Source organism: Adiantum capillus-veneris, chromosome 10 (assembly GCF_014529385.1).
Source record: "Adiantum capillus-veneris isolate H3 chromosome 10, ASM1452938v2, whole genome shotgun sequence".
Lineage (NCBI taxonomy): Eukaryota > Viridiplantae > Streptophyta > Polypodiopsida > Polypodiales > Pteridaceae > Adiantum > Adiantum capillus-veneris.
This window is the reverse complement of record NC_140940.1, coordinates 114,191,065-114,210,463: the sequence shown is the minus strand read 5'-3', so window position 1 is coordinate 114,210,463 and position 19,399 is coordinate 114,191,065. Positions and strand designations below refer to the sequence as shown.

General features: G+C 43.7%; 1 protein-coding gene across 2 annotated transcripts in view; it reads left to right on the top strand.

Annotated features, from left to right (window-relative positions):
* Positions 1 to 18,645, top strand: part of LOC147449481 (TATA box-binding protein associated factor RNA polymerase I subunit C) — a 154,963-nt gene extending 136,318 nt beyond the window's left edge. For both annotated transcript variants that reach the window (XM_086521927.1, XM_086521928.1), the window contains 2 exons: positions 17,258 to 17,423; positions 17,505 to 18,645. In XM_086521927.1, coding sequence (XP_086378053.1) covers positions 17,258 to 17,423; positions 17,505 to 17,638 — 300 coding nt within the window. In that variant the 3' untranslated portion in view covers positions 17,639 to 18,645. The remainder of the gene's footprint in view (positions 1 to 17,257; positions 17,424 to 17,504) is intronic.
* Positions 18,646 to 19,399: the final 754 nt, after the last annotated feature.

Genomic DNA, 19,399 nt, shown 5'->3' with positions numbered 1-19,399 from the left:
TCGGCAACATAACTGTACTAGGACCCTTCACAGTCAGTATTCCCACGCATTGAATGACTTTCCCGATGCATACGGGCGCTTTGCAAAACCTGGCGAGAATCTGCAGCACGCTGAATTCTCTGTTTTCAGCCCCGAAAATGCGCCAGATCACCTGTATAGCGGTCCCCTCGCGTCCCCGAACCTCCTGGGGGTATTAGGGTCCGTTTAGGGCCAAAACCCTAAACCTGCAAAAATAAACAACAGGCTATAATTTACTGTTTCAGGCTCCGTTTCACGTGCTGGTCGCATCCGTAGCAAGTCCTCGAGCTCCCGCACCTGTAGGGCTACTTGTCCTTTGAATTGGACAAGATTTCTGGCGTGAAACCTCTCCGAATTCACCTGTACCTACGGGGGATTAGCCGCTAGCTAATCCAATACCTGTGCAAGAGGCTCTTGCCTCGGCAATCACGCATGAACCCCCACAACTGTACATTGGTCAATTGAAAAGCCCACTAGAGGTGCATAACATACTGCCATAGGGGAGAGAGAGGGCAGTACGTAGCGTACAGGGCATCACTCCTGGCAACGCACTGTACATAAGAGGGAAAGGAAGCACTCCATAGCTCTTACCCTGTGTGACAGAAGCTGCAAATGAGTCCTCTTCCCTTCAAATTCAGTGCCACTTCTTCCTTGAGGAGGCAAGTGCACAGAAATGTGCCACTTGGCGCATTTACAAGCATTTTCCCGTTTCGGGTTCGCCGCTTAAAAATATCCTGACCGGTTGCCCAGTTGACTTCGTGGCAGAGTAATAAAATGTTCCCCTAGTCATACCGGAGGTAATGACGCGAACACATTTTCAGGTCCCAAAATAGCAGTTCCCTAAATTTTAGGAGATGCTGCCATTGTATCTTTCTAGGTCATCTGACCCCCTTTGTACATTGCAGCCACACCCAGAAGTGAAATGTAGCCTCTGTAACAGAGCAAAGGATTCCACTTTGGCTAGTCAATGACTCCACTTTGGCTAACCATAGTCCTTGTCCAACCTTAGTGCTCTCTTGCCCTCAGGCCTGGACTTCCTCTGAACAGTTCCACACTAGCTATGCAATGCAGGGTAGTTAGATTTCCCGAGGGGTGTTCCCAAAAAGTGAAAGTAAATAAATAATAAGAAAGAAATCAGCAAAAAGGATAGATAGTAGTCACACGCTGGTGACATACCCCCCTCTTGAAATCTCAAATGTCCTCGTTTGCATCTATGTCATACATGCTCACAGTCAACACTGATGTATTGAATACCTGTCGACACATGTACGACACATACATGCTCATTGTCAACTCAGGTGTATTCAACACCTCGTCGACACATGTATTGCCTGCGTGTGAACCCTGTCCCAATGACATAGTGGTAGCTTCGCACTCTGCCATTGCTTTGAGTCACTAACTTTCCAATGACAAAATGGTAGCTACACATTTTGCCACTGTCTTATAGTACACGTTGAACCCAGTAACTCTTTCGAGCATACTCTAACCGACAGTTTAAGAATGCAGTTACACATGTACCCTTTAATAGAAGCAATTTATGTATCCTTGACAAACTGACAAGAAATACTCACTTCTATAGCACTAACCAGAGCAATTGCCAAACTGACAATCTGTACAGCTCTAACATTCATGTAACATGTATTTGATTTGAGCTCACTATAAATACCATGTACATCATTTGTTTTAGAAGCCATTGTCACACTGACAATCCATGTAGCTTTGAAACTCAAGGGGTCAAGGTAGGTTGCAAATCGAAGGCTTCAAGGTAAAGTGATAACACAGTTGGTGACTCTGCAAGTTCACCTTCTTCCATCCACTTAGCATCCATGGGTTGATAGTTTGTGAACTTTACCAAGTAACGCCTCGCAACCTTGCCTTTCACTTTTCTTTCTTTATGTGCCAAAATTTGTTCCGGGACCAAGATCTTGTCAAGTTTCTCGACTTCCAGCTGATCTTCAGCTGGCATATCTTTTGGCACATCACCCACATAGGGTCTGAGAATACTCACATGAAATGCATTGTGAATCTTCCAACTCTTACGCAATTTCAGCCTATATGCAACATCACTGATTATGTCGCACACTTGAAAAGGCCCATAGTAACGCATGTTGAGCTTTAGAAACAGTCTTTCCTTGCCCTTCATCTTCTTTAACCTTGCCTTTTCAAAGCGTAGAAGCACCCAATCACCAAGTGAAAATATCACTTCACGACGGTGACGATCAGCTGCTTTCTTTTGCTTTGCGTGAGTCTTTTCCAAGGCCACTTTGACCTTCTTGTACATTTCATCCATGTCCTGAACATACTTATCTGCTTCAAATATCTTGTCCTTTGTATGGAGTATAGGAGGAACTTTCTTGCCACCTTCAACTATCTCAAAAGGTGCCTTGCTAGTTGATGAATGCACTGTACTATTGTATGCATACTCCACCAATGGCAAATATTGCTCTCACTTTCCTTTATGCTCTGACACGTAGCACTTTAGCAGATCTAGGACAGTAGAATTTGCCTCTTCTGACTGCCCATCTGTTTGAGGATGAAATGACGAAGAGAATTTGAGCAGGGTGCCCATATTCTCAAACAAGTCTCTCCAGAACAAACTTGTCATGCGTGGATCACGGTCGCTAACAATCGACTGTGGCATGCCATGATACTTGAAAATATTGCTCATAAACAAGCGTGCCATCTGATCTGGCTTTATCTTCTTCCTGACGTGAATGAAATGAGCTTGCTTGCTGAATCTGCAAATGATGGTCCAAATACCATCGTTTCCTGTCTGCGTTCTTGGAAGATCAAAGATAAAATCCATAGCAATACTTTCCCATGGTTTATCTGGAATAGGTAGTGGTTGCAATAACCCTGGTGCCTTTTGCCTGTCAAACTTAACCTTCTGGCAAATTAGGCATTCTCGCACAAAGGCATCCACATCTCTTCTCAATGTAGGCCAGTAGAAGAATGTCTCAACCGCTTTAACTGTAGCATCGATACCACGATGCCCTGCATACGGTGGGACATGACTCTCTTCTATAACTTTGCGTCGCAATGGCTTTGTGACACACAATCCGCCATGCATCATCATGAAGCCATCTTTGAGAAGATAGTGTTCATGACTTTGTCCATCCATTAGCTGCTCGAAGACCCTTGCAAACTTCATCATTTGCATACTGTTCCCTCATATGATGAAGTTCATGATGATAAGGAATTGACACAGCTGAAATTTGTGGCTTCCTTGACAAGGCATCAGCCACAACGTTCTTCTTACCTTCCACATGCACGCTCTGAAAGTGGAACATGGACAAAAGATATTTGCCCATCGTATATGCTTCTCAGATAACTTTGCCTGTGTCAAGAAGTATCGCAAGGTCTGATGGTCCGTTTGGACAACAAAGTCTACACGTAGCAGGTAGTGTTTCCAACTTAAGAGCGCATGAATCACGGCCTACAGTTCTTTTTCATAGACTTGCATAGTCTTTTCTGGCCCTTGCAAGATTCTACTCTCATAGGCTACTACCCTGCCATCTTGCATTAGCACTGCACCAATGCTACTACCACAAGCGTCGCACTGGACCACAAATGACTTCCTAAGATCTGGCAACACAATGACTGGATCTGAAGTTATCTTTTCCTTTAAGAGATTAAAAGCTGAAATCTCTTTCTGTGTCCATCTAAAGGTGACTGCCTTCTTTTGAATCGCATGTAAAGGTGAAGCAATCTCAGCGAAATTTCGAATAAACCTTCTGTAATAGGAGCATAGTCCCAAGAAACTTCGGACATCGTGCACCGTCTTCAAATCTGGCCATGACTTGATCGCTTCAACTTTTGCAGGATCCATTCTGACACCATCCTTTGAGACAATGTGTCCGAGAAAATGAATCTCTTCTAGAAAAAAATCACTTTTCTTTGCATTGATGAGCAACCTATGGCTGCGTAGCTCTCTGAACACAATGGCCATCATCCTATTGAACATAGCAGGAGTATTTGTGAGACCAAAGGGCATCGCTAAAAATTCGTAAAGGCCAAACGTTGTTCTAAAAGCAGTCTTGTGCACATCCTCTGATCTAATGCAGATCTGATGGTACCCACTCTTTAGATCTATCCTACTAAACATAGCTACTCCTTCTAATTTGTCCAGAATATCATCAATTCTAGGTATAGGGAACCTATTCTTGATGGTATTCTTGTTCAGTGCACGGTAGTCGATGCACATACGCCATGAGCCATCCTTCTTCTGCACCAACAACACTGGAGAACAGAATGGAGATGAACTGGGCTGAATCAGCCCCTTTTCTAACAGCTCCTGTACTTGGCTCATTATCTCTTTCTACTGAGCTGCACTAACCCTGTACGGAGGCTTATTTGGTGGGCTACTGCCTGGCACCAAATCTATCGCATAGTCCTCGGGTCTCTTTGGCGGTAATTGAGACGGTAATGAATCGGAAAAACAGTCACTGTACTATTGTAAAAACATTGACCTTTCTTTATCTAACACAGATAAATTTGATTCATCACAATTTGACACTTCACGTGCAAAAACCAAGTACGCAGAAAGATGCTTTTTCATTACAGAAGTAATAGCAGAAGCTGATACAGTGGGAATAGACTCCCCTTTAAGCTTTACATCCAAAATGTGAGTCTTTTCCTTGCTCTGTACAGTGATCTTTTTGTTGTAGGCATCCATGATTCCTTGTACACGAAACAACCAAGGAATACCTAGCAACACATCACATCCGTCCAGTGGCATGATGTAAAATTCTTCAGCATCTACATAGGACTGGATAAGTAGGCGCAACTTTCCGATAATGGGTGTAACAGCCGCTGTATGGCCAGGACATGCCAAACCTGCCTCTGCTGTATACCCCATCTCTTCAGGTCTGATTCCCAACTTTGAAGCAAATTCTGGGGAAATGAAGTTGGCTTTGGCACCTGGATCAAAGAAGATAAGGACTGTTTGATCCCTAACCTTTCCCCATGCTCTGCAAAGCTCACTTGCATCTGAATTTGGCTTGTCGCCCACCATATCTGGCACTAGACCAACCATGGGCCTCTTTCCTTTCGTGTCCTCCTTGTCTTCAGAATCAGTTGGCCTTTTCTTTTGAGGACAATTGTAAGCAATGTGGCCAGGCTGCTCACAGATAAAGCATTTGTTCTCTGTCCTCAGGACCTTCTTTTGCTCTTCCGACTTGCGGGGAAAACGTCTTTTCCATTTCTTTGCTAGTCCCTTTTCTTATTCAGCCGTAGCTTTGACTTTCCCTGCGTTGGCTGGCTCCTGAGTCCCTATAGGAACCTCATTGGGAACATGCTTCTTCGCTGAATTTTTCTTGGTTGATCCTTCCTTGACGCCAGTATTAAATTCACAATCTTCTCCCTTGAGCAAACCATTGCCAGTGTTTGCTACCTCGATGAGCGGCGTCAAAGTAGTGACGTTGGTCTTCGTGCAGTACTTTCTCAATCCTTTGGGTAGGCCACAACGGTATTTTTCAATCTGTTCTGTCAATGGCACAAACCTATAGGAAGTTACTGGAAGTAGAGCTTTCCAAAACTTCCGATTGTAGTCATCCAGATTCTTGCAAGTAGCAGCATTAAGTTGGTGCCATTCTGTCATGACATCTGCTTCAAAGTCATCAGATAACCATGCTGCTGCAAAAATCTGCTTGAAGTAAATCCATGTGGATGGAGCTTGCCCTTGCAGCAATAAAGTTGTCCACCATTGTCCCACATTCCCTGTTAAGAAAGTGGCTGCCTTGCAGACCTTTGAAGCCTCTGTAAAGTTTCCCCCTGCATAAGCCTTGTCAAACTGCTGGAGGAATGAGAGAGCCTTCTTCCTGTCATCAAACCTTGTAAAGGTCGTGAATGTCACACCTTTACCACCTTCTTTGTACGGAGTTGGCCTCTCCAGCGGCGTTAAGTTGTCATATGGAAGTGACTGAAACATGGGAACACTGTTAGGGTTCATCTGTGTTCCCTGACCGCAATTAAGTTGACCTGGAAATGCCATATTTGGCTGTTGATTTGTAATTCCAGCCATACCAAAATTTGCCTGTGGCATCCCAAATTGGCCCTGAGTGCTTTGAAACCCTGGTAGCATGCTCGTGACACCATACATGGGGTTAGGCATCATCGTTTGAGCACCCCCGAACACTGTTCTTGGCGTGTATACCTGATTTCCAGGTGCATGACCAGCCATGCTCTGGAATACCGATCCACCTCAAAAATAGCGAGGGTGTACTGAAGGTGGTGGGAAGACTTGTTGCATAGCCTGTAGGTTGCTTCCCTGCCCATTAGAACCAGCTATAGGCTGTTGAAAAGTGGCTAGCTGAACTGGTACAGCTTGAAAGATTGGCATCTCAGCCACCTGTTCTTGCACCTTAGGCACTGGTTGTGGAGACTGCATGTTCTCCGTCAAGTGTATAGGTGTTTCCATTGACTTTGGAGTATGAATCACCTGTGTTCGAGCCTTAACAAGCTTTTGAATATGATCCAGTGACCCAACTTGCTGAGACGGAAGAGGAGGTTGTAGAAAGGCTAAAAACCTCGGGTTCTGCATTACTTGTGTGAACATAGCCACAGCGATAGCCAACTGGGTCCTGAATATATCATCATCCGACTGTGGTGGTCTTGAAGACTCACCCACTTCATGTGTCTGTTGACCCTGTGAAGAGGAAACCTCTTCAATCACATCATGTGGTGTGTCAGCCATAATTGCAATTTCCTGTGTTTGGTCTATGATCCCTTTGTCTTCAAGCCTAAACTGACCAAGGCTCACTTGTATGGGAAAAAGTGATTTAATCCCGCGGATGGAACCATGAAACCGGTTTGTTTAATCCAAAAAGGGCAGTAGACCTTAGACTTAAACCTTATTTGCTTTCACCCATTTAATTTGTCGCCCACTTTACCTATACTTTCAAGACACAACAAAGGGGAAAGGGATACAGGCTGCTAGAATGCACCTGCATGAAAAGACCGACACCAGATTGGTCCCTAACTTAGGCGCCCCTTTCGGTATTTCTTTATTGTTTAAAAGAGGGAATAAACATTGTGGTTCCCTACAAGCTGCCCCGCACAAGCTTGGCTGAATTTCAACTGGTCCGGCCCGATTTCGACAGCATAACTGTACTAGGACCCTTCACAGTCAGTATTCTCACGCATTGAATGACTTTCCCGACGCATACGGGCACTTTGCAAAACCTGGCGAGAATCTGCAGCACGTTGAATTCTCTGTTTTCAGCCCCGAAAATGCGCGAGATCACCTGTACAGCGGTCCCCTCGCGTCCCCGAACCTCTTGGGGGTATTAGGGTCCATTTAGGGCCAAAACCCTAAACCTGCAAAAATACACAGCAGGCTGTAATTTACTGTTTCGGGCTCCGTTTCGCGTGCCGGCTGCATCCGTAGCAAGTCCTCGAGCTCCTGTACGTGTAGGGCTACTTGCCCTTTGAATCGGACAAGATTTCTGGCATGAAACCTCTCGGAATTCACCTGTACCTGCGGGGGATTAGCCGCTAGCTAATGCAGTACCTGTGCAAGAGGCTCTTGCCTCGGCAATCGCGCATGAACCCCCACAACTGTACATTGGTCAATTGAAAAGCCCACTAGAGGGGCATAACATACTACCATAGGGGAGAGAGAGGGCAGTGCGTAGCGTGCAGGCCATCACTCCTGGCACCGCACTGTACATAAGAGGGAAAGGAAGCACTCCATAGCTCTTAACCTGTGAAGCTGCAAATGAGCCCTCTTCCCTTCAAATTCAGCGCTACTTCTTCCTTGAGGAGGCAAGTGCACAGAAATGTGCCACTTGGCGTATTTACAAGCATTTTCCCGTTTCGGGTTCGTCGCTTAAAAATATCCTGACCTGTTGCCCAGTTGACTTCGCGGCAGAGTAATAAAATGTTCCCCTAGTCATACCGGAGGTAATGACGCGAACACATTTTCAGGTCCCAAAATAGCAGTTCCCTAAATTTTAGGAGATGTTGCCATTGTATCTTTCTAGGTCATCTGACCCCCTTTGTACACTGCAGCCACACCCAGAACTGAAATGTAGCCTCTGTAGCAAAGGATTCCACTTTGGCTAGTCAATGACCCCACTTTGGCTAACCATAGTCCTTGTCCAACCTTAGTGCTCTCTTGCCCTAAAGCCTGGACTCCCTCTAAACAGTTCCACACTAGCTATGCAATGCAGGGCAGTTAGATTTCCCCGAGGGGTGTTTCCAAAAAGTGAAAGTAAATAAATAATAAGAAAGAAATCAACAAAAAGGATAGATAGTAGTCACACGCTGGTGACATATACTCCGATTTTTGCGCATTTTGCTCAAAAATTCAGCGTATGATCCCTCTTATTTCGTGCAACTATGGCCTCATCTTCTTCGGATGTAAAAACCTCTTCGAGTCTTCGAGATTAGGAGGTTCGATGCAACATGTTTTGATCTTTGGAAAGACAAGATTCAGGGAATCGTATTTCTTAAGGATTGCGAAGAGGCACTTGAACAGGTGAAGCCAGAGAATATGACGGATAAAGCATGGGTTAGTATGAACAGGAAGGTCGTACATACATTAAAATGGCCATGACCGATGAGACTGTCATTGATGTGAAAGGTCTCACGACTGCTTTTGATGTGTGGGAGAAGTTAAAGGGAATGTATGAAAATACAACGCCTGTCAACCAGGTGCACTTGATGCAAAAACTTGTTGGCATGCAACTAGATGAGTCCAAGAGCGCGGCAGAGCACTTGTCATTGTTCGCAGGTACTTTGTCACAGTTACAGGATTCTGGCTTGCCCCCTTTTGATAATAAGCTGAAGGCTATCTTCTTGCTTATGACCTTACCTGAGTCATGGGAAACTTTGGTGGTTTCGTTCTCCAATAACCCCAATTTAACCTTTGATGGTGTTAGGGGTTCTATCTTGAATGAAGAAATCAGGAGGAAAGCAAGTGGAGAGGGAGGCAGCTCTGCCAACATGGTTAGAGGCAGGACAGAAAAGAAGAATGCTTATGCACAAAGGAGTAAGAGTAAGAGTAAAGAAAGGGGAAACGCAAGCAAAGGCAAGAGTGATGTGACTTGCTATCAATGTGGGAGGAAAGGTCACAAGAAACCCGATTGCAGGTACTATAAAGCTGAGTTAGAAAGGAAAAAGAATGGCAGAGAAAGAGAAGAAGGAAGTCAAGGCAGATGCACAGGATAGCTCAAAGGACAAAGAGAAGGCCAATGTGGCTTCTAGTGTCGTGATTGAGGAGCTGTCAGATGTAGAGGACATCTTGTGCGCCACTTTGTCAGATGATGATGCTTATGACTTTGATGCCTCTCTAAATGTTCATTCACAGGACATGCAGATCACCAAGAGTGATCTTATTGATGCTTTGTTGACTGTTAATGATACTTGTCCCAGACTTGGATTGTTGATTCCGGTGCTTCATTTCATGTGACTCCTATCAAGGAGTGTTTCTCTACTTTTGATGTAGGCAAGCGTGGCCATGTATACCTTGGAAACAATCATGCATGTTCCATTGAGGGTATTGGCACTGTGCATCTCTCCATAGATGGCACAAATGAGCTTGTCTTGCATGATGTTCGATATGTGCCGGGAATCAAGAAGAGTCTGCTTTCTGTTGGTCAAATGGATATGCATGGTTACAGCATCTTGTTTGAGAGAGGATCATGGAAAATGACCAAAGGCTCAAGGCTGATTGTAAAGGGCACAAAGAAAGGGACACTTTACTGCATGCATGGAAAGGCCGTGTTGGGCAAGTTTATTGCATTGGCTGAAATTAACTCTCACATGGAGTTGTGGCACAAGAGGCTTGGCCATATGAGCCAAAAGGGCCTTTCTAAGCTTTGTACTTTGAACAAGCTTGATGCTAAAGGCACAAAGCTTGACTTTTGTAATGAATGTCAATATGGCAAGCAAGTAAAGCGTTCCTATTACTCTGGTGTCTCTCGTAAATCTTGTGTGCTTGATCTTGTACATTCTGATGTATGTAGCATGCCTACTAAGTCTATGGGTGGTGCATGTTATTTTGTCTCCTTTGTTGATGATCATTCTAGGAAAATTTGGGTTTATTTGCTTAAGTCTAAGGATGAAGCCTTTGCTGTGTTTAAGAGATTTCATGCATTTGTGACCACCCAAACAGGTAGAAAGCTAAAATGCTTGCATACAGACAATGGGGGGGAGTACACAAGTGCTGAATTTAACAAGTTTTGTGAAAATTTGGGCATTAAGAGGGAGCTTACTGTGCCATACAGCCCCTCTTCTAATGGTGTGGCTGAAAGATTCAATAGGACACTTTGTGAGAGGGTCAGATGCATGTTGTCCACAGCTAATCTCTCTCATGGATTTTCGGGAGAAGCTTTGAAAACTACAGTGCATATATGCAATCGATCCCTTTACATGTCTTTGAAAGGTGACATCCCTGAAGAGGTTTGGTCTGGCAAGCCTGCTTTATATGATCACTTACGCATTTTTGGCTGCGAAGCTTTTGTGCATGTTAGACCTGAGTTGAGGAGTAAACTAGATGCGAAGTCCATTAAAGGCCTCTTCATGGGATATGGTGAAGAAGGCGAAATGGGTTACAGGATTTTGTTACCTCAGCTCAAAAGGGTTGTACGCAGCCGGGATGTTGTTTTTAATGAGGCAAGGCTGCTTCAAAACAATTGTGCCTCAAAGCATGACCGTAAAAGGGTGAAATTTCAGCATGACCAGCCACTTGTTAGGCCTATTTTTGACCCTCAGGATGCACCACAAATGGCTGAAAATGTAGATGATCCAGTGGTGTTTGAGCCAGATGATGTTGGACAGCAAATTGAGGCTCCTAAAGGGCATTTGTAGCCAAGAAACAATGCTGAAAATGGTGCTGAAAATGGTGTACAGCAGCCCATTGTTGATGATTTTGTCGTGCCACCTGATGTAAACCCATTGCCGGATAATGTGGATCATTGGGTGAGGTGGTCTACTCGTTAAAGACGGCCTGTGAGTCGATATGACCCCTCTTTGCATTACATTATGTTGACGGATAAGGGAGAGCCTCTTACGTATAAAGACGCAAAGACATGTAAGCACAGCGACAAGTGGGAGCTTGCTATGTAGGAAGAGATTAAAGCTTTGCATGCTAATCGTACTTGGGATTTGGTTGAATTGCCCAAAGGAAGGAAGGCTATTCCTAACAAATGGGTGTATAAAATCAAGACTGTTGATGCAAAACCCAAGTATAAGGCAAGGCTTGTTGCAAAAGGATATGTTCAAACCAAGGGCATAGATTTTCAGGAAGTGTTCTCTCCTGTTGTGAAGATGACCACTTTGCGTGTATTGTTTGCCATTGTGGCTGCTCTTGATTTGGAAATGGACCAAATGGATGTACATACCGCTTTCTTGTATGGTGATGTGGAAGAAGAGCTTTACATGAAGCAATCCGAGGGTTTTGTTATCCCTGGCAAGGAACATTTGGTATGTATGCTCAATAGAAGCTTGTATGGGCTGAAACAATCATGTAGACAGTGGTACAAGAAGTTTGATCGCTTCATGCTTAAACATGGTTACAAAAGAAGCCATGCAGACCATTGTTTGTATGCCAAACGTGATGAGGATGGCAGCCTTATCATTCTTGTACTCTATGTAGACGATATGTTGATAGCTGCAAAGAAAAGAAGCATTGTTGATGCTCTTAAAGGACAGCTGAAATCTGCGTTTTCAATGAAAGACCTTGGGACAATTGAAAATATACTTGGAGTGCATGCTACACGGCAAAGAGACAAGCGCCTATTGTATTTGTCGTAAGAAAGGTACATTGAAAAGGTGCTGGACAGATTTAACATGGCTGAAGCAAAGCCTCTTGGTGTGCCATTACAGCCATATGTCAAGATCTCCAAGGATGATTGTTTCAAGTCAAAGGAAGAGGCCAATGACATGCAAAGTGTGCCTTATGCTTCAGCTTGTGGTTCACTTATATATGCTATGGTTGCTACTAGGCCTGACATAGCCCATGCAGTGGGAGTTGTGAGCCGATTTATGGCTAATCCAGGCAGGTTGCATTGGGATGCAGTGAAGTCCATTATGAGGTACTTGAAAGAAACTAAAAACAAATGCCTCTGCTATGGTAAAGGACCAATGGAATGGAAAAGATTTTGTGACTCTGACATGGCTGGTGATGTGGATACACGAAAATCCACAAGTGGCTATGTATTTACTCTTGCGGGAGGTGTTGTTTCATGGTGTTCTAGATTGCAAAAGATTGTTGCATTGTCTATGACAGAGGCTGAATATATTTCAGCCACTGAAGCTTCCAAAGAAGCTATTTGGCTAGCACGCCTATGCAGTGAGTTTGGTTTGCCTACCAAGGCACCTATGCTTGGTTGTGATATCCATAGTACCATATGTCTGGCAAAGAACGCCATGTTTCATGTACGCACAAAGCATATTGATGTGCGGTATCACTTCATACGAGAAGTGCTTGAGGATGGCCTTATTACATTGGTTAAGGTCCATACATCACAAAATCCAACCGATGCTCTCACTAAGTGCTTACCCAAAGCACAACATCATCTATGCATAGAGATGGTGGGAGTCACGTAGCTTAAAGGCGCCATTTATGCCTTTAAGTGGGAGATTGTTGGGTTAAAGGCCCAAATGGCCCCCTTTTAATGTATATTTTAAAGGTACTAACCTTTGGCCAAGTTCACATTGAACTTGGTCACTAACTTATTAAATTGGTCCTTATACAATAATAAAGGGATAGCGAGTTTTCACAACTCACTCACTTATCCCCTTACAAACTTACGTGCTCTCCCTCTCTCTCTTTCGATCTGCTAGCGCCCTCCTTCTTGCTGGTCTTCGCCACCTCTCCCTGCACACACCCCGCACACTCTCACGTGCTCTTTCACTTGCACACACCGCCGCGTGCTCATCAAATGAGGGTAGGGAAGAGGAAGAAGAATCATCCATAGAAGAAATAAATAGTTCCTCACTTATCATCACTCTTTTTGCTAAGCATAGCATAATAGCATAGTAATGAAGATGAAGAAGATGGCAAGCTTAAGCATTGAAGCATGGCTCTTGCTTGGATTTGCATTCCATAGCCAAGAGTGTTGGTGTAGGCTCTCCATTTCTCAATAAGCTTGGAGAAGGAGATGGAGCTCTTGCATTTTGCACTCCACACAATGAGAGAATGTGTGTGTGGGTGTGGGAGAGTATACCTCCCTCTCATGCTTGGTCCACCTCTCTCTCTCTCTCTCTCTCTCTCTCTCTCTCTCTCTCTCTGGTATTATTTTATTATTTCATTTGGACATGTGTCCTCTTTTTTTTCTTTGAGAGAAAGAACTTAATTATTTATGTTTATGTATCTATTTTGTCATTGGACCCCTCTAAAACCTATCCAATAGCATTAAAACACATCATGAGGGCCACATGTGGAGGATCATTTGAACATGTGTCTTTTATGCTTATTAAGTCATTTGGTTGAATTGAATACTCCAAGGACTTAGTCAATCAAGCATGGAAACGTTAATGTCTTTTGAGAGTTATTTTTGAATTGAATACTTCAAGAACTTTAGTCATTTAAGCATGTGAGAAACACCTCAAGCTTTTAGGTAAGGTTCTCACTATTAATTAGCAAGCCAACAAGCACCTCATGCTTGGGTAGGATTCCCACCTCAAGGTCATCCCTAGCTTCCTTAAGGTCAAAGGACTTTTGAACACTAACTTTTGGAGGTCTTTAATGAAGTTAACCCTACGGTCTTTAAGTTCCATTAGATAGCATTGCTCTTTAACATACCATCTCTCATTTGGATCCCTTTTAAACTTAGCCCCGTGTTGAGACAGATCCATAAGTACATGTCTATATTCTAACCCTTGTTTCCGTTTATTCTCCCACATTAAATGATCAGTTTAATATGAGAAAACCATTTGGATTGGTTAAATATTAATTTTTATGACAACTCGCAAAGCGACCGCAGCTGATTACCATGATGCACAATCCATACATCAGACTGAAGGATGGCATAGACATTGCCAGCTGAAATGCAGTCCAATCTGGTAGTAGCCAGATTCCAATCGGAGAAGCGGGAGTCCACAACGAAAGGAGAAATGGGTGAGTGATCAGCAAGCATCCTTTGAATTTCCCTCCAGAGAGGAGAATAGTGAGGACCCAACCGAAAGCGGGACACTGCATCAGCGAACGAAAGAACGTAACCCCAGTCATCAACCACCTAATACACTTGACAGATTCCTTTTTGGGAAAGAAAATATACTTGACGAGAAGACCATTGAACGAAAGTCGAAGCGAAGGCCCTACTCCAATGCAGACTCTCCAAACGAAGGGAGTTACCCACAGAGGATTGTCCACCATGCCAAGCCAAATGCGAAGTGACAACCTTCCAATCAACAATGAGAGAAGAAGTAAAGGGACAGCCAGGAATGTGTCCTTCAAGCTTCCCAAAAACAACATAAGTTGGTTTCCAATGACCAAAAGATAAGGTGACAATGCGTGTACAGAAATGTGTGATCGTGAGAGCCCAAAGTTGTTGCTCCACCAAAACTGGCAACAGCATAGCTTTCCGAGCCAAAACATGACGTCGCAAGTCCAAAATATTCAACCCTCCAAGCTGCTTAGGAGAACACACCTTGTTCATAGATAGAAGCCGAAGACTCTTCGTACTAGACGAGGTCCGCCAAAAATGCTCTAAAATACTGGACATGAGGGATTGCAAGCGCAATCGAGGTCAGGATAGCAAAGGCAAGTAAAACTGCACATAAGTCACAAGGATGCATTGGACAATCTTGAGATGCACATGAAGTGGCCACGTGGACAGTTTCCAATAATTTAACTTGGAATGTAGACGTTGGAGCACCCAGTTCAGTTTTTGCATAGCCGATACATTCCAACCCAGCGGATAACCCAAATGGCGAAGCAGAATGTGCGGAGGAACAATCTCCCCATGCCACAATATCTTATGCCAGTCACACTCTTTCAAAGGCAATAGCTTGAATTTACAAAAGTTAACTTTGAGACCTGTTGCCAATCCAAACAAGTGAAGGGTATGCATAATTTGTTGTACATCATCATAGTGATTGCGAGGCATAAACAAAGAGTCATCCACATAGGCCTGACCAACAAAGTGCTGTCCAGAAGGTACTGTCAGGCCATGTAACCTACCAGTGGAAGTCAAGGAATCCAAAAAGATAAACAATGGGTGAGTAGCGATCGCATAAAGCAAAGCACTAAGAGGGCATCCCTGCCTTACCGACCGTCCCAAAGGCCAAGATTCTGTGAGAGATCCATCCAACAAGCTTGCAAAAGTGTTGTGTGCATACAAGAAAAGCACGACACGGGATAGCCTAGGCCCAAATCCCAAGTGTTGCATGGTATCCGCAATATAATCCCAACGAACAATATCAAATGCCTTTTCAATGTCAACATGCATAACCAAGACATCTTGTCGAGTATATTTTGCATATTCCATACCAATGATGACATTCGCAAGGTTATCAGTAATTTGACATCGTGGAATGAAGCCATATTGAGATTGATGCAAGCCTTCATGCAGAAAGCACTTGAGTCGGTTAACAAGCATTTTTACCATTAATTTATATACCACAGGCATGAGTGTAATAGGCCGCCAATGAGAGAATTCTTCACACAATGCATGCTTAGGTATCAACATGAGCAAACCTTCTTTCGAAGAGGAGGGCAATTCTTGTTGTTCCCAAGCTGTACTCATCATGAACAACAGAGGCAACTTCAAATAATCCTCGAAAGACAAGAAAAATTCCACAGAGAGACCATTCCAACTAGGAGCTCTTCACCGGCCCAAATCAAGCAAGCTGGCATACAATTCCGACTCAGTGAAAACAGCTTCCAAGTCTTGAGCCTCCTGCATCGAAAGAATGGGAGTAACATGCGATAGAAACATGTGACGCACTTGGCTCCAAAATCTTGGCATAATGAGAGTGTAGGGCTAGTGCTAGCTCCCGTAAAGTGAAGATCCACTCCCCTGACGGTAATTTAACTCTCCGTATAGCTTGAGATTGCCTGGAGTGATGCAAATGCTGGAAGAATTGTTTAGAAGCACATCCTTTATCTGCAAAAGCCTGTTAACGAGCTCAAGTCTGCCATTTGGCCAATTTCCTCTCATCATTGTGCCGTAACATAGTACGAGTAGAAAGCAACTCAGTCATTTGAGTGTCAGTAAGAGAAGAATGATTAGCCAAGTGCATTAATCTGCTACAAGCATCCTTTGCCTGATTAACCTCTTCCCTTAATTGTGACAAATAATCCCTGCCATAATCCTGGATAACACATTGAACACGCATAACAAAGCAGAACCGGGCTATGTCCTTATCAACATATATTTGAGATATCAAAGGCCGGATGATATCCACAATCATAGCACGAAAAGGCTCATGCTTGAGATAAGCATTATTGACATGCAAAAGTCTCTTCTTGGGTAGGCAATCATTGACATCCCAAGGGTACGCACACATATATATTTATAGAGAGAGAGAGAGAGGGAAGAAGAAGAGAAGAGAGTTTTAACGTCGTAGGAAACTATCCCAAAAGACCTTAAAGATCTATCCGACGAGGAAAGTTGAACTCAAGACCTGTTATTCAAGAGGGAAATGGCATAACCAATCTACCACACTTTGGTGATAGAAAGGTTATACCATTTTCCTCGTTTTATTAGTGCACACACACACACACACACACAAGAAGAAGAGAGTTTTAACATCGTAGGAAACTATCCCGAGAGAGAGAGAGAGAGAGAGAGAGAGAGAGATGAAATGAAAGGAGGGGTAACAGGAGGGGGGCGCTCAGCCGGAGAAGGGGACGAAGAGGGGCGTGGATAAGAGGAGGGGCAGCGGGCCCTGCACTTTTCGGTTTGTTCTTGGTTTCTGAAAACACTGACATTAAGATGAGAGTTGGTCACCTTCTTTAAGAACAAAAGAGATGAGTAGAAGCACCCTTTTCTTGAAGGGCTTGCTTTGGACACATTCCAGTACAAATTCTGACCTGCACGGGCTTAGAAGCTTCTCAAATCTCCTATGAGAAATGGCTTTGCCTTTCTTGTTTTGTCTCTCATGATTCTCACAGTGAGTCATATTAAGTTATTTTATAACTCTACTTGTTTCTGTTTGTAGGGCATGTACTGAGAAGCTAGTGTTCCTTGTTCTCTTGAATTAAAGCATGGCAGTTTCGTTGAAGCTCTTGCATTTTAGCTACATGAGATCTGGCAAGCATCCTTTTCTGACTTCATGATGCGTGCAGGAACTGCAAAGGCCTTCCAAAGAATGTGTTATGCCAGGACCTATCCTTGAGGAGTTTGACAACCATAACGGTGAAACAAGTAACAAGGAAGATCTGAGCACCGACGAATTTTTTCGGGAAGTAGATAGTAAAATGAGCCCAGTGAATCTTTCTTTCAAAAGCGAAGGTATGTAGGGTTTTGCCTTTCATTCAGGTCTGTCAACCCATTGGTGTTAAAAAGAGTGACCATGAGTGCTGGGTGTTGCAGGTGCCACCCTTCAATCAGGAGAGCTGGACTTGTTAACTGGTTTGAGAAATCTGTTGGAGCAATGGCAACAGAGCTTCGAGCCATACGCTACCCATTGCAACTTGGAAGCAAAGAAGGCAGCCACAAGCTTGTGATAATGGAGCTCTTGTTTTGAAGTGCTGTCACGTGCCTCGAAATTGAGGCATGTAGCTTGTGATCTTGTTTTGAAGTGCAGTCACATGCCTCAAAATTGAGGCAGCAGGTATTTAACAAGAAACCCATCTGCAGTAGCATGCCATGTGGAGGTTGAGATCAAGGGCATCAGACTAGAGGACATTTGCCCACCGTGCTTTGTGACGGATTGGTCAGGGGAGAGATGCTTGCTATTAGCTTTAATGGTGATGTGCAAGTATCTAGCAAGAAACCAAGGAGCATCGGGCTAGAGGACATTTGCCCGCTTTGCTTTGGGATGGATTGGTCTGATGAGTGACGCTTGCTATTAGCTTTAACAATTTGAGGCTCTTCTAGACCCATTGTTCTGGTGGTTCATTCGGCAAGCTACTTCCAGGATAGCAACCATGGACCCTCTCCTCGAGATGGCTTTAATGAAGCCATTTGATGGGATCAGCCCTCTACACAGTACGCCTAGCTGGCATACTAGGCAAGGGGTCTGCAAAGGATGCACTCTCATGTTGAAGGTTCGAGTTAGTCAAAGATGGCAGCCCACTATGAAGCCAGTGACTGGAGCCTATTGAGCTCCACTTATGAAGCTAAGCTTAATACTCCACAAGCCTTACAGGTATTCATCTGTAGCTTCAGATGAGCTGCCAGGCCATCTGTCAGTAGTGGCATTAACAAAAGACATTTCCTACATGCCATTATGAAGCCTGCAGGGGCCTGGACTAAATTCTGAGAACGCTTTGAAGAAAACCCGCAAAAATTGACATGTTTTAGTGTAAATACTGGCAAATTCTTCAAATTTTGACCTAAAAACCCTTCCGGTTTTTAAGTGTGCCCTTATTTTCTTCGGTTAGGAAAAATGTTTTTGGAGGGGTTAGGTCCATACAGGAAACTGAGCATGATACACTTGAAATCTTGTATTCGCACATCTGGATCATATCAGATGGAAATTTTGCTTGAATTACAGTCCCACATGTTCTTAGCTTCTAAGTTTGATTATGGTGTCTCTTTACTCATCATTCAAGGAAAGTAGGCAAGATAGAGGGCACAATGTCACATTTGATGGCTTGTAATTGATGAAGTGCGAACTAGCATGGGTATATGTTGCAAGATCTATTGTTCCTACTTTTAAGACTCAGCTGTTAAACAGGATTTAAGTCCAAATCGATATATGACTTTTCAAGTAGACCTTGATGGCACCATGAAACCCATGTAATCGTCATTACAAACATGGTATCTCACGCTCTTATGCACAATCACTTTTTGGATTTCTTTTTTTTGTGGGGGGGGGAGATAACAATTGAAACTTGAAAGATGCCACTGGGAATTGAACCTAGGTCTCTATGCATGCACACATCCACCTTAACCACTAGGTTACAATCTTGTTGGTTAAACCATCAATACCTACATACCGTTAATTTAGATTAAAATTGAAGCCTGCTCCTTAACCACATAGTGGATGCCTTCAAGTAATTGAGCTCTAGATTTTATTTGTTTTTCCTCAAGAAAGTCCACAAATTTTAGGTATGCCTAAGTATCAACTTCTTTGACGATTTCTTTTTTTTTTTTCGACACACCATAGGGCCCACAGGGGGAGGTGCTTAACCCTCGCAAATATTAGCCATCTTACACGGTCAGGCAAGGGTTGCGTACCATCGGGCAAGAGCCACGCGTAGGCATCACCATGGCCACCTAATTGTTGCACCTAAAGTATCAACTTGTTTGACAATTACTAT